The sequence below is a fragment of the Phoenix dactylifera genome, chromosome 11 (assembly GCF_051530095.1).
Source record: "Phoenix dactylifera cultivar Ajwa chromosome 11, Ajwa_hap1_PhDact_Kaust_v1.1, whole genome shotgun sequence".
Taxonomy (NCBI): domain Eukaryota; kingdom Viridiplantae; phylum Streptophyta; class Magnoliopsida; order Arecales; family Arecaceae; genus Phoenix; species Phoenix dactylifera.
Window position 1 is genome coordinate 9,812,339 of NC_143200.1, and position 13,527 is coordinate 9,825,865.

Sequence of the window (13,527 nt, forward strand, 5' to 3'; positions counted from 1 at the left end):
GCATGGGGTTCTGGGTTGGAACCCCAACAAAGTGAATTTTGATAAAAGTAGACTTAGTTCTCGAGTGTGACATGGGATGGTCCACAATGTGGTTTAGGTCTGAGTCAATTATGGTTTAGACAAGTTTAGATGCAAATGGGCTGTACTATGTTGTTTAAGCCTGGTCCTAGCATCCAAAACAATTGTCAAGGCCTGGATAGAAGGGTCAGAACCTCTTGTTTCTCGCAATCTAGGAGTTTTGGACCCACTTTAACCCAACATGTAATAGAGAGCAAAGCTCTCTTCCTTTCCATAAACCTGAGAGATTCTTGTGTTAGATGACCCCCCTTTCTAATTCTATAACCCTGCCATATGCACCGTCCCAGCCCCTTCTAGCTTTCATCACATGTATCAAACTCTGTTGCTCTATCCTTTGAAGTCCAACTCATCAGCTTTCTTTGACATGGTATTAGAATTTGCCAGTCCGAGTTTAAACTTGTCTAGGCCTTATTGGATCAGCCAAACAAGCAATCACTTCCTATGTGCCTTCTTACTTCTAGTGCTTTTAGCATATTTTCTTCCTTACCGTTGCAATTGCATCTGCTTATGATTTTGGAAGCTAAGGGCCAAACGTTTTTGTATCTGGATGAGCTTTACCTTAATATTTGTGCTTATAATTTACATCACATGATCATAATTCTATATATTCTATCAATATTTTTATTATTATGCCTCCTAAAACCTTTGTTGCTTATGGTAAGTACCATGACATGACACAAATAAGGTTTTCCAATAGGAATGGGCTATGCTTCATGCTAATTATTGGACATTTTTTCATCTATTTTTGGCATCAGTAACCCATCAAACTTTTAGATGTGCCAGTTGCTGAGTTACGCCCCGTTCGATGCGACGTTCGCAGCGGAATTCGAACGGGACGTCGTTCATCGCATGAACGCGTCTCGAATCATAGAATTCAAAAATTTTTCTGGATCCAAATCCAGAAGATCTTTGAATTCATTAGGGAGGGAAGATTAGGATCTGAGGAAGGTTGATTAAGATTCATAAAACTGAAACTAAAATCAGAAGAAATTAATTTGAAGATCTCATCTTTAAAAATTCTGTAGATGAAGAACACCGCAGCTTGATGATCTATCTAGGTTTCTGTTTGAGCCACACAATTGTCCGGCCTCTACAGGTATTCACACGAGGATCTAATCATCTGAGATAGGGTCTTACCAGAGTGCTAGCTCCTTGCAAAAATCTCTCATGACTATCATATAGATTAGAAGATAAAAATCTGCAACATACTTCCTTAAAGAAGAACCCTTTCTTCTTCAACCTTGCTCGCGATGGAGGAAGAGGAAGGAGGAACCTTGCACGTGGATCTTCCTTGCCTTGCTACCGTGGAAGAAGAGGAGGATGAAGACCCCTTGCTGCCGTGGAGAAGGAGGAAGAAAGAAGAGGAGGCGTGGAGAGGAAGAGGAGAGAATTAATTCATAACTTCTCCCTTACTACCCTTTTATAGATTGGGTTTAGGGCTCCTAATCTTATTAGGAGTATGGGACTATAACCCACCTTTGGATTAATGCCAAGTGTCCAATCCTTGTGCTCATAGATGCATCACATGTGTCTATTTAATTAATTGATTAATTTTCTAATCACATTAGGATTCTTAATCTCATTAGGAGAATTAATTGATTTGGGAGCTTGCATCCTACGATGCCATGTGGACTTTAAAGTTCGCATAGTGTGAACATGACTTAAGTCATATTTATCCTACGACGACATGTGGTCTTTAAAATCCGCACAAACCTTGGTTTAATCAAATTGACCCAATCATGAACCCAAATCAATTTTGGTCGAACCCAATTTGATTTGGCTCATTAAATCAGCCCAATTGCAATCCAATTGCAATCTAATTGCAATCAATTCCACTTAATTTTTCTTCCATTAACGCACTAACACTTTGTGGGTTAATTCAATCACCAATCATATTGATGATTGATTTCTATTATGATTCTAAATCACAATTATGATAGTCTGACTAATTAAATCCTCTATGTGTGTGACCCCGTAGGTTCTATTCTGACTGGTAGTGAGAAATATTGAGATCTCCATCTCAATATCACTGAAACTCCTTTCAGTGGACTGAAACGATTTCAGTTCTATTCTTAGGGTTCACTGATCACCAAGTGAATGCTTTCGAGTCTCACAATCCACTAGTGACACCTAGCAGTATATGGTGGCAACCCAGCAGAATGGAATATCTAAACCTCTTGGTGCAGTTAGCGTATGATACAGTCCCTCTATCATGGATTCCGACGTGACGGAGGTTATGGATATCTCGTCAAACCCCATCATCTGTCATATGTCAAATTTATACGACTTCCAGATCGAGATATGGAAAACTCTTTTTCCAAAATACCTGGCCAGGAATTTATCGAACTCAGTCTCATAAATCACATAGAATCACTTCTAATCTATCAAGATCGATAGATCCCATCTAGATGCAATCCTATTCCAAAATGAACCTACTGCAGCCAATTCGCACTACAAGAATCCGAATGACTAGGGCCCAAGTTCACATGCTCGTCAAACTACAGCAACCTCATAGTGAATAGCTGAGGCATCGCAGGTCAAAGGACCAGTCATACAACTGCAGCATAAGTAGTCACTGACGAGTGGATAGACATCCATGTGACTACTATCTTTGGTCACGCTCAGTATCTTGTTCTCTAACAAGTACTTGCATAATCACTCTAGTGTCTCTACACCGTGGACTCGAGACTCGTCCATCTGATTAAGTGATCTGTGCACTAATCTCAGCGGATCGATCACCGTTCCTCGTGATGGATCCATCGATCAGGAGCATTTAGAAATTAATCCCTAATGACACATGCCTCAAATTCTCAACTCCTTGAAATTATGTGTCATCTATTAATCTCTTGGACGATTCATGGACACATACAAACATGAATGAAAAATAAATTGCACAATCTTATTTATTAATAAGTGTCAAATTACAAATTTATGCCCCAGATTACAAATATGCGTCAGCCATGTTGGCTTCTAGGGCATATTTCTAACAATCTCCCACTTGCACTAAAGCCAATTAGACATATATTTAAGTCCCATTTTTTCAAGATGGACTTCTAATTTCTTCTGACTCAGCTGCTTAGTGAATGGATCCGCCACGTTATCAGTACTCTCTGCACCTCTATTTCTTTTCGAGGTAGTCGCGAATTAGATGAAATCGCCGCTCTATGTGCTTGGACTTCTGGTAAGACCTCGGCTCCTTAGCCAGTGCTATGGCGTCGTTGTTGTCGCAGAAAAGGGGTATGGCATCTGATGACATGACTCCTAGCTCTTCGACAAACTTCTTGTACCAGAACGCTTCTTTCGTAGCATCCAATGCAGCAATGTACTCTGCTTCCATGGTAGAATCTGCAATAATCGGTTACTTGGAACTCTTCCAATTTACCGATCCTCCATTGCATAAGAATACATATCCTGATGTAGACTTTCTATCATCAGGGTCAGTCATGAAGTCTGAATTAGTATATCCTTCTACTTTAACTCTGTGCCTCCCCCAAAGACCAAAAACAGATCCTTAGTCCTTCTCAAGTACTTAAGGATATTTTTCACAGCTATCCAGTGCTCCTCGCCTGGATTTGACTGATATCTGCTCGTGACACTCACAGCATGTGCTATATCAGGTCGAGTACATAGCATGGCATACATGAGGCTCCCTATTGCCGATGCATAAGGGATCCTACTAATGCGCTGAATCTCTTCAGATGTTTTGGGGCACATCTTTTTGGAGAGATTTATCCCATGCCTTAGGGGTAACAATCCCCTCTTAGAGTTTTCCATGCTGAACCTCTTCAGCACTTCCTCTATGTACATTTTCTGTGATAGGCCAAGCATCCTCTTAGATCTATCTCTATAAACCTTAATCCCCAAAATATAAGATGCTTCACCTAGATCTTTCATGGAGAACTTCTTAGACAGCCATAACTTGACTGATGTGAGCATGGGAATATCATTCCCAATTAGGAGTATATCATCCACGTACAATACGAGGAATACTGTAGCCCTCCTACTGACCTTTTTGTACACACATGGTTCCTCTTCGTTCTTGATGAAATCAAACGATTTGATCATATCATCGAAACGAGTGTTCCAACTCCGAAATGCTTGCTTTAGTCCATAAATGGATCTTTGCAGCTTGCAGACCTTGTGATCACCATCATTGGAAGTGAAACCCTGAGGCTGTTCCATATAGATATCTTCCTTAAGATATCCATTAAGAAAAGCAGTTTTCACATCCATCTGTCATATCTCATAATCATGATAAGCTGCAATGACAAGCAACGTTCGAATGGACTTCAGCATGGCTACCGGTGAAAAAGTATCTTGATAGTCAATGCCTTCGCGCTGACTATAACCTTTTGCCACCAACCTTGCCTTATAGGTCTCTACCTTGCCATCCGAACCCATTTTTCTTTTGTAGATCCATTTACACCCAATAGGTACTATACTTTCAGGCGGATCTACTAAGGTCTATACTTGGAATGCATGGAGTCTATTTTTGACTTCATCGCATCCATCCATTTTTCGGAGTCGATGTCTAACATCGCTTCGTTGTAGGTCTTGGGATCATTAATTATAATCTCTTTCTCCCATGAGGAACTCTTTCTTTATTTCCTCTGTAAGCATACCTAAGTATCTTTCAGGAGGATGGGAGATCCTACTAGATCTACAAAGTGGACGAGGTTCTTCATGTATTGGCTCAATGTGAATAGGTTCACTAGGCTCAATTGCTCGTTGCTCTTCAGAGACTTTCTCTTCGAGCTCAATTTTTCTCCCACTGCCTCTATGAAGGATAAACTGTTTTTCCAAGAAGATGGCATGTCGGCTCACAAACACTTTGTGATCTTCTGGGATGTAAAAATTGTATCCTAACGACTCTTTAGGATATCCAATGAAACGAGCACCAATTGTCCTAAACTCTTAACTTGTCCGCCTGTTGTCGCTTGACTTGGGCTGGACATCCCCAAATCTTGAGATAACCAAGACTTGGTTTCTTACCATGCCATATCTCATACGGTGTGGTAGGAACGGACTTAGAGGGAACTCTATTCAATATATAGATAGTGGTAAGTAGGGTATCTCCCCACAAGAATAAGGGTAAGTCAGTGAAGCTCATCATGGACCAGACCATATCCAATAGGGTCTAATTCCTCTTTTTTGACACTCTGTTGAGTTGAGGTGTTTCAGGAGGTGTCCATTGTGAAACTATACCATTTTGTTTGAGATAATCGCGAAACACTCTACTAAGGTATTCTCCTTCTCGATCTGATCGAAGAACCTTAATGAGTTTTCCTGTCTGTTTTTCTACTTCAAATCTGAATTCTTTGAACCTTTCAAATGCTTCAGATTTATGTCTCATAAGATAGACATAACCATACCGTGAGAAATCATCGGTAAAAGTAATAAAGTAGAAAAATTGACCTTTAGCCTGCACATCGAATAGGCCACACACATCAGTGTGTACTAAGGCAAGTATTTCAGTGGACCTCTCCCCATATCCTACAAAGGGTAATTTGGCCATTTTTTCTTGAAGGCAAGATTCACAAATCGGATATGACTCAGAAGTCAATGAACTCGAAAGCCCATGTTTCTCCAATTTGTTAATTCTGTCTTCTTCTATATGACCAAGTCTAAGGTGCCATAAATACTTTTGATTTATCTCATCTCTAGATCTTTTTGATCCTATGGTACTTACTGTATGCTCAGATACGTTCACAGATACATCCATATGTAAGTGATAGAGACCGTCAATCATAAAACCACGTTCAAACAGTTTATTTCGCGAATAAATAGAAACGTAGTCTTTATTGAAATTGAATTCATAATGTTCCTGTGCTAGACAAGATACAGAAATCAGATTTCTGCTAGCACTAGGTACAAAATAACAATCTCTAAGTATCAAACTAAATCCAGACGGTAAATGCAAAGGGAATGTGCCCATAGCAATAGCAGCAACTCTTGCTCTATTGCCAACCTTTAGGGTTACCGCACCTTCCGTAAGCCTTCTACTTTCCTTTAGACCCTGCATGGTAGTGCACAAGTGAACACTAGAACCAGAGTCTATAACCCAATTGGAAATAGAAGAAACCGTTAGATTAGTTTCAATAATGAGCATATTAGACATACCTTCAGAAGGCGTGTCACCCTTCTTGCTCTTTATGTTTTCCATGTAGATAGGACAGTTCCTCTTCCAATGGCCGTCTTCATTGCAATGGAAACATTTTTCTTTGGGTTCGGCTTTCTTTTTAGGAACTTCCTTCTTCGGCTTTTTCTCGGTCTTCTACTTCTTCGCAGGCTTCTTCTTCTTCCCAGTAGACTTTCTCTTGGAAGTAGAAGCTAGCTCAGCAGCGAGAACTGTGCCCCTTGAACCTTTCAAGGCTCCCTCAGTTGTCACCAACATATTCAACAATTCAAGTTTGGTGCATTCAATTTTATTCATATGGTAGTTTACAATAAACTGCCCATATGAAGATGGCAACGATTGTAGGATCAAATCCGTTTGCAAATCCTTGTGCATGGTCATGCCAAGCTTCTCAAGCTCCTCAAGATCCTTGATCATGGTCAAACCATGTTCATGGACGGACTGCCCATCACGCATCTTGGCTTTGAAGAGCCGCTTGGATACTTCAAACCTTGCTGCACGACTCTGTTCACCATACAACTCTTGTAGGTGATCAAGTATGTCCTTAGCAGTCTTCAAATGCTGGCATTGCAATTCGTTGGACATGGATGCCAAAATGTAGCACCTAACCTTATTGTCGTCATCCAACCATTTTGCATGCCTCTCACGCTGCTCATTGGTTGCACGGGTTGGTAACACCGGGAGTTCATGGTCAAGAACATAAGCTATCTTTTCGCAACTCAAGACAATCTTTAAGTTGCGGAGCCAATCTTTATAGTTTGGTCCGGTCAACCTATTGTTATCTAGAATTCGAACTATCGGGTTGGAAGCCATTGACATCTGCAGAGAGTAAAGATTCTAATTAGAAATTTGTATTTGACATTAATTTGTTTTAGGAACTTTTAAAACAAAATTGGATTAGATCCTCCCACTATTTTTCGGATCTCTCACACTTCCTTGGTAAAGATACGGAAACTTGCGACTTAGGATTTCGAGTGGGGTGCTGCGGTCCCACCAATCTATATGTCACCTCACCTAACAGTTATTGGAGACACATAGACGATGAGTGTACAACTCTTGTACAATGCTTCGTAAGCATATTGAGCTAACATGGTCTCCAACTCATAAGGACCTCACCTAACAGTTATTGGACCCATTCCTTGGTTAAGTCAGACCCACCATATATCCCGCGAAAATAAAGCTGTGATTGGGTCCTCACCTAACAGTTATTGGAGCCCAACCCCACCTTTACCCCACAACATCTCATGTTAATAGAGAGGTCCAATTTTCCATTGCAACTAGTCCACTGTATCCAGCCGAGACTAATCAACGCCGGAAAGATCTTAGCAACTCTACTACGGTGGAAGACCAATCGACTTAATATTGGGTAATCAGATCTTAGTGATTCCAACTTTGAGCTTTCCATAGGAGGTAATCGATCAATTGGCCAGGTAAGCAGGTGGGAGGCTCCCCTTACTCAGAGAGTAAGGTCCTAATTAAGTAACCACCTTTGAGCTTGCCTAGACACCAATTAGATCAATTAATCAAATATGGCTAGCTCAATGTATCGTTCACTCTCGATTGATTTAGAAAGGTTTTAGGTCTCTTGGGATTTACATCTAATGTAACCATCTACCCCATAACATATGTCATTCGATTTACATCTTATGTAAATGTCACATTGGTTCAGGTTTACATCCTATGTAATTATGAAACCCATTCATATATTATGTGATTATATCTTATGTAAATGACATAATTGTTTCAGTTTACATCTTATGTAAATGTCCTATTGTTTAAGAGTTTTATTTACATCTGCAAATAAATTTTTGTTTAACTAATACATACATCTTATGCATATATTATTTTAAACATAACCTTAAACAAGTATGAACATTATGATTACCATATGCATCTTATATATATTTTCAGATCTGAAATTTTAAACCTATTATGCTATTCTCTGGATTTCAGATCATGCATTACTTGATTTAAAACATTGTAATCTAATTGCAATTCTAAAATAATTTGCAAAATCATAGCAAATAAAAATCTGCATGCTGAAAATTTTAGCAACCTGAAATTTCAGTACGCAGAAAATCCAGCAAGCATAATTCTTTTAAAAATTAGATTAAAAATATGGTAATCAATCCTTAGGTCCTAATCATGCTCTCTAGAACCATGGCTCTGATACCACTGCTGAGTTACGCCCCGTTCGATGCGACGTTTGTAGCGGAATTCGAACGGGACGTCGTTCATCGCATGAACGCGCCTCGGATCATAGAATTCAAAAATTTTTCTGGATCCAAATCCAGAAGATCTTTGAATTCATTAGGGAGGAGAGATTAGGATCTGAGGAAGGTTGATTAAGATTCATAAAACTGAAACTAAAATCAGAAGAAATTAATTTGAAGATCTCATCTTCAAAAATTTTGCAGGTGAAGAACACCGCAGCCTGATGATCTATCTAGGTTCCTGTTTGAGCCACACAATTATCCGGCCTCTATAGGTATCCACACGAGGATCTAATCATCTGAGATAGGGTCTTACCGGAGTGCTAGCTCCTTGCAAAGACCTTTCATGACTATCATATAGATTAGAAGATAAAAATCTGCAATATACCTCCTTAAAGAAGAATCCTTTCTTCTTCAACCTTGCTTGCGATGGAGGAAGAGGAAGGAGGAACCTTGCACATGGATCTTCCTTGCCTTGCTACCGTGGAAGAAGAGGAGGATGAAGACCCTTTGCTGCCGTGGAGGAAGAAAGAAGAGGAGGCATGGAAAGGAAGAGGAGAGAATTAATTCATAACTTCTCCCTTACTATCCTTTTATAGATTGGGTTTAGGGCTCCTCCTAATCTTATTAGGAGTATGGGACTATAACCCACCCTTGGATTAATGCCAAGTGTCCAATCCTTGTGCTCATAGATGCATGACATGTGTCTATTTAATCAATTGATTAATTTTCTAATCACATTAGGATTTCTAATCTCATTAGGAGAATTAATTGATTTGGGAGCATGCATCCTACGATGCCATGTGGACTTTAAAGTCCGCATAATGTGAACATGACTTAAGTCATATTCATCCTACGACGACATGTGGTCTTTAAAATGCGCACAAATCTTGGTTTAATCAAATTGACCTAATCATGAACCCAAATCAATTTGGGTCGAACCCAATTTGATTTGGCTCATTAAATCAGCCCAATTGCAATCTAATTGCAATCAATTCAACTTAATTCTTCTTCCATTAACTCACTAATACTTAGTGGGTTAATTCAATCACCAATCATATTGATGATCGATTTCTATTATGATTCCAAATCACAATTATGATAGTCTGACTAATTAAATCCTCTATGTGTGTGATCCCGTAGGTTCTATTCTGACTGGTAGTGAGAAATATTGAGATCTCCATCTCAATATCACTGAAACGATTTCAGTTCTATTCTTAGGGTTCACTGATCACCAAGTGAATGCCTTCGAGTCTCACAATCCACTAGTGATACCTAGCAGTATGTGGTGGCAACCCAGTAGAATGGAATATCTGAACCTCTTGATGCAGTTAGCGTATGATATAGTCTCTCTATCATGGATCCCGACGTGATGGAGGTTATGGATATCTCGTCAAACCCTATCGTCTGTCATATGTTAAATTTATACGACTTCCAGTTCGAGATATGGAAAATTCTTTTTCCAAAATACCTGGCCAGAAATTTATCGAACTCAGTCTCATAAATCACATAGGATCACTCCTAATCTATCAAGGTCGATAGATCCCATCTAGATGCAACCCTATTCCAAAATGAACCTACTGCAGCCAATTCGCACTATAAGGACCCGAATGACTAGGGCCCAAGTTCACATGCTCGTCAAACTACAGCAACCTCACAGTGAATAGCTGAGGCATCACAGGTCAAAGGATCAGTCATACAACTGCAGCATAAGTAGTCACTGATGAGTGGATAGACATCCATGTGACTACTATCTTTGGTCACGCTCAGTACCTTGTTCTCTAACAAGTACTTGCATAATCACTTCAGTGTCTCTACACCGTGGACTTGAGACTCGTCCATCTGACTAAGTGATCTGTGCACTAATCTCAGCGGATCGATCACCGTCTCTCGTGATGGATCCATCGATCAGGAGCATTTAGAAATTAATCCCTAATGACACATGCCTCAAATTCTCAACTCCTTGAAATTATGTGTCATCATCTATTAATTTCTTGGACGATTCATGGACACATACAAACATGAATGAAAAATAAATTGCCCAATCTTATTTATTAATAAGTGTCAAATTACAAATTTATGTCCCAGATTACAAATATGCGTCAGCCACGTTGGCTTCTAGGGCATACTTCTAATACCAGTGCCTGATAGGGCAAACCCCATGCCTGCCCGCTGCAAGAATGTGTGGTGGGCTGCCAATGCTGGATTTCTTGTTTTTCGAGTATAGCTATTCAATTTTTTCTTAATTGTATATACTTTTCGATGGATGCATCTCCTGATATAGTCATATGTTCTATTTACAATTTCACATCCTTCCAAAATTCCAGATCTGGAAGGTGAAGAACAATTGTTGATAAAGTTTGCATTTGTCTTTATTTTCTTATGGACATTATGAACTTCAGCATAGAAAAGTTCAATGAACTCTATGATCAATACTAGGAGTTAAATATATTCATTTGATTATATGGTGAATGCTAATGATTCTATTATTTTTTCCCTTTACCTAGATGTTCCGGTCAAAATAGATCATAACTTAGCCATGTTTCCTGGTTGACTAACCAAGTCAAAATTTCTTTTTTTTTTTTGGCATTATTGATCTGATCCCGAGTCCTGACTTCTTAACCCATGTTCTTTATTATACTTACAAGTTTACTCTTCCATATTTACCTTTTCAAATTTATCAAGTTTCTTTCATTGGTTTTTATGGAAGATCACCAATATAACTAAAACAAAAATAATGTATCTTTGAGAACAAACTTTTACAAATCCATACTAACTGAATGGTATCTGCTGTTTAGATTTAAGAAAAGAAATGCTCTGGTGTAAATGCAATCCAGATATTCTAGTATATGTTAGCTATGACTTGGTCTTTTGTGTTGATTCTTTCTATATAATCTGTTATTCTCAATACACTGTGTTTAGCTTATTGATGCCAATTGTGGTTGAATAAGATGAACACCTATCAATTTTAGTGCTGCTTGATTCATTTTGGTTACTTTCTAACAATGTCAAATCTTGCTGGTATAGGATCCAATGTTTTATGTTCTCAAAGAAGATGCCTCACCATGCATTTTTGGTCCTATTGAGAAACAGAGATGGTCATATGCATGTGCAAAACAACTCGTTGAGAGGCTAATATATGGTATGCATGTTTCATGCACTGTATTGCAGATATGCATATGATTATTATTTTTCTGACTGTTTCTTGTTACATTGGAACTCTTCAGCTGAGGGTGCAGAAAATGGACTCGAGTTTACCATTGTAAGGCCTTTCAACTGGATTGGACCAAGGATGGATTTTATACCGGGAATTGATGGTCCAAATGAGGGTGTTCCTAGGGTTTTAGCATGCTTTAGTAATGTATGTACCACATCTGAAATTCAGTTTTGCTAGTTCTGTTATCAAGTATGCTTATCTTAATAAATTATGCAGAACCTTTTACGTGGTGAGCCTCTTAAGCTTGTTGATGGTGGCCAGTCCCAAAGAACTTTCGTGTACATCAAGGATGCCGTAGAAGCTGTTCTCTTAATGATTGTATGCTATTTTCTTCCCCTCTTCTCTGCCTCATATTTATATCCTGAAGTGAGCTGAATAACTGGCTGTCTTTCAGGAAAATCCTAACCGAGCAAATGGTCAGATCTTTAATGTGGGAAATCCTAATAATGAGGTTACAATAAAGCAACTTGCTGAAATGATGACACAGGTACTTATGGGAAGTTCATGATGATTGCTAACATTGTGGAGGATATTGTGTTGCCCTTCATCTTAATTTATTGTTGCTCTTGCAGGTTTATTCAAAAGTTTCAGGAGAGCAACCACTTGAGCAGCCAACAATTGATATAAGCTCCAAGCAGTTCTACGGTGATGGATATGATGACAGTGATAAGCGGATTCCAGATATGACTATAATCAACAGGCAACTAGGTAAGTCAGGCCCTAACTGCTCACATCTACAAGCCCTATGATTGTGCTAGTTTATATTGTCAAAAAAACAGAAAAAACGTTTACATAAGTAGAGAAATACAATAACATGAATGACCATTCTGCTTGCAGGTTGGCACCCAAAGACTCCACTCTGGGATCTGCTTGAGACAACATTGACTTACCAGCACCGGACATATGCAGAATCCATCAAGAGGGCACTTGCAAAAACTGTTGCATCCAGTTAAGGTCAGGACACTTGGATCGGATCAGCAAGTTGGTTACCACTAGTCATCACTTGGGTTTCTGATATTCTTTAAAAGTAACCATATGCATTTAACTTTCTTTGGCAATTTTTTTTTGATGTTAGTAAGTGATGGCAAAGTATTGCAACCCTAAAATTCATTATTTGTATGCACGCTGCAAGGATAGGATGATAGGGATGTTTTTTGTGTTGGTGCCAGCTTTTATCTGACCCTTCTTCCTACCCATGCAGCTAACGGCCTTATTTGAGTCATCCCATGGTTTATTTTTCAGGTAGTATACCAAAAAAATCATAGACATCATCGATGAATTTCTCCTGCTTTCATTGAGGAATAATACCCTAGAGGAGATTTAGTATTAATAGTTTTGCAGATAAATCTTTTCAGAAGATGTTTAGGCTTACAGCAGTTTGGAGCTTTTGTCATTCTTAAGATCCATCAGTAATAATAAATTAATTATCCAGACTCAGATTTTTGGAAATGCATTATCCAATAATTAAATCACCATTCCATGTTGAAGTTGGGCCCATTGCTTTGGATACGTCCTGATACCTACACTTTTTTGGATATATATGTTGGTACCTGTGAAAAGATGCTATGTCCATGCATACATGTCAGCAATTGTCTTTTCAAGTTTGTGCTCTTTGGATGTTCTTTCCATGTGTGCAAATTTCTTGCTGACTGTTTTCTTATTATATTAATATTTTTTTTGGGCAAATCTGATTTAGGTTCTATTTCATATTGCTGTAATTAGTAGAGCTTTTATTTGTAAAGCTTTTGCTAGTAAAACTTTTAATGAAAAGCTTTTGGTAATTACATTTCCGAAAGGTCATAAGATTTTAAGTATTGTAGGATTTTAACATCTGTATGGTAACTAAACTGAAAAAGTGTCAAGTATCATAAATGGTAATAAAG

At 38.7% G+C, this 13,527-nt stretch overlaps 1 protein-coding gene across 1 annotated transcript in view; it reads left to right on the top strand.

The window, feature by feature from the left end:
• Nucleotides 1–12,812, top strand: part of LOC103697928 (UDP-D-apiose/UDP-D-xylose synthase 2-like) — a 33,049-nt gene extending 20,237 nt beyond the window's left edge. The window contains exons 4-9 of the mRNA XM_039118340.2: nt 11,455–11,569; nt 11,655–11,788; nt 11,861–11,962; nt 12,039–12,131; nt 12,217–12,352; nt 12,482–12,812. Of these exons, the coding sequence (XP_038974268.2) occupies nt 11,455–11,569; nt 11,655–11,788; nt 11,861–11,962; nt 12,039–12,131; nt 12,217–12,352; nt 12,482–12,597 (696 nt within the window). The 3' untranslated portion in view covers nt 12,598–12,812. The remainder of the gene's footprint in view (nt 1–11,454; nt 11,570–11,654; nt 11,789–11,860; nt 11,963–12,038; nt 12,132–12,216; nt 12,353–12,481) is intronic.
• The last annotated feature ends 715 nt before the right edge of the window (nt 12,813–13,527 follow it).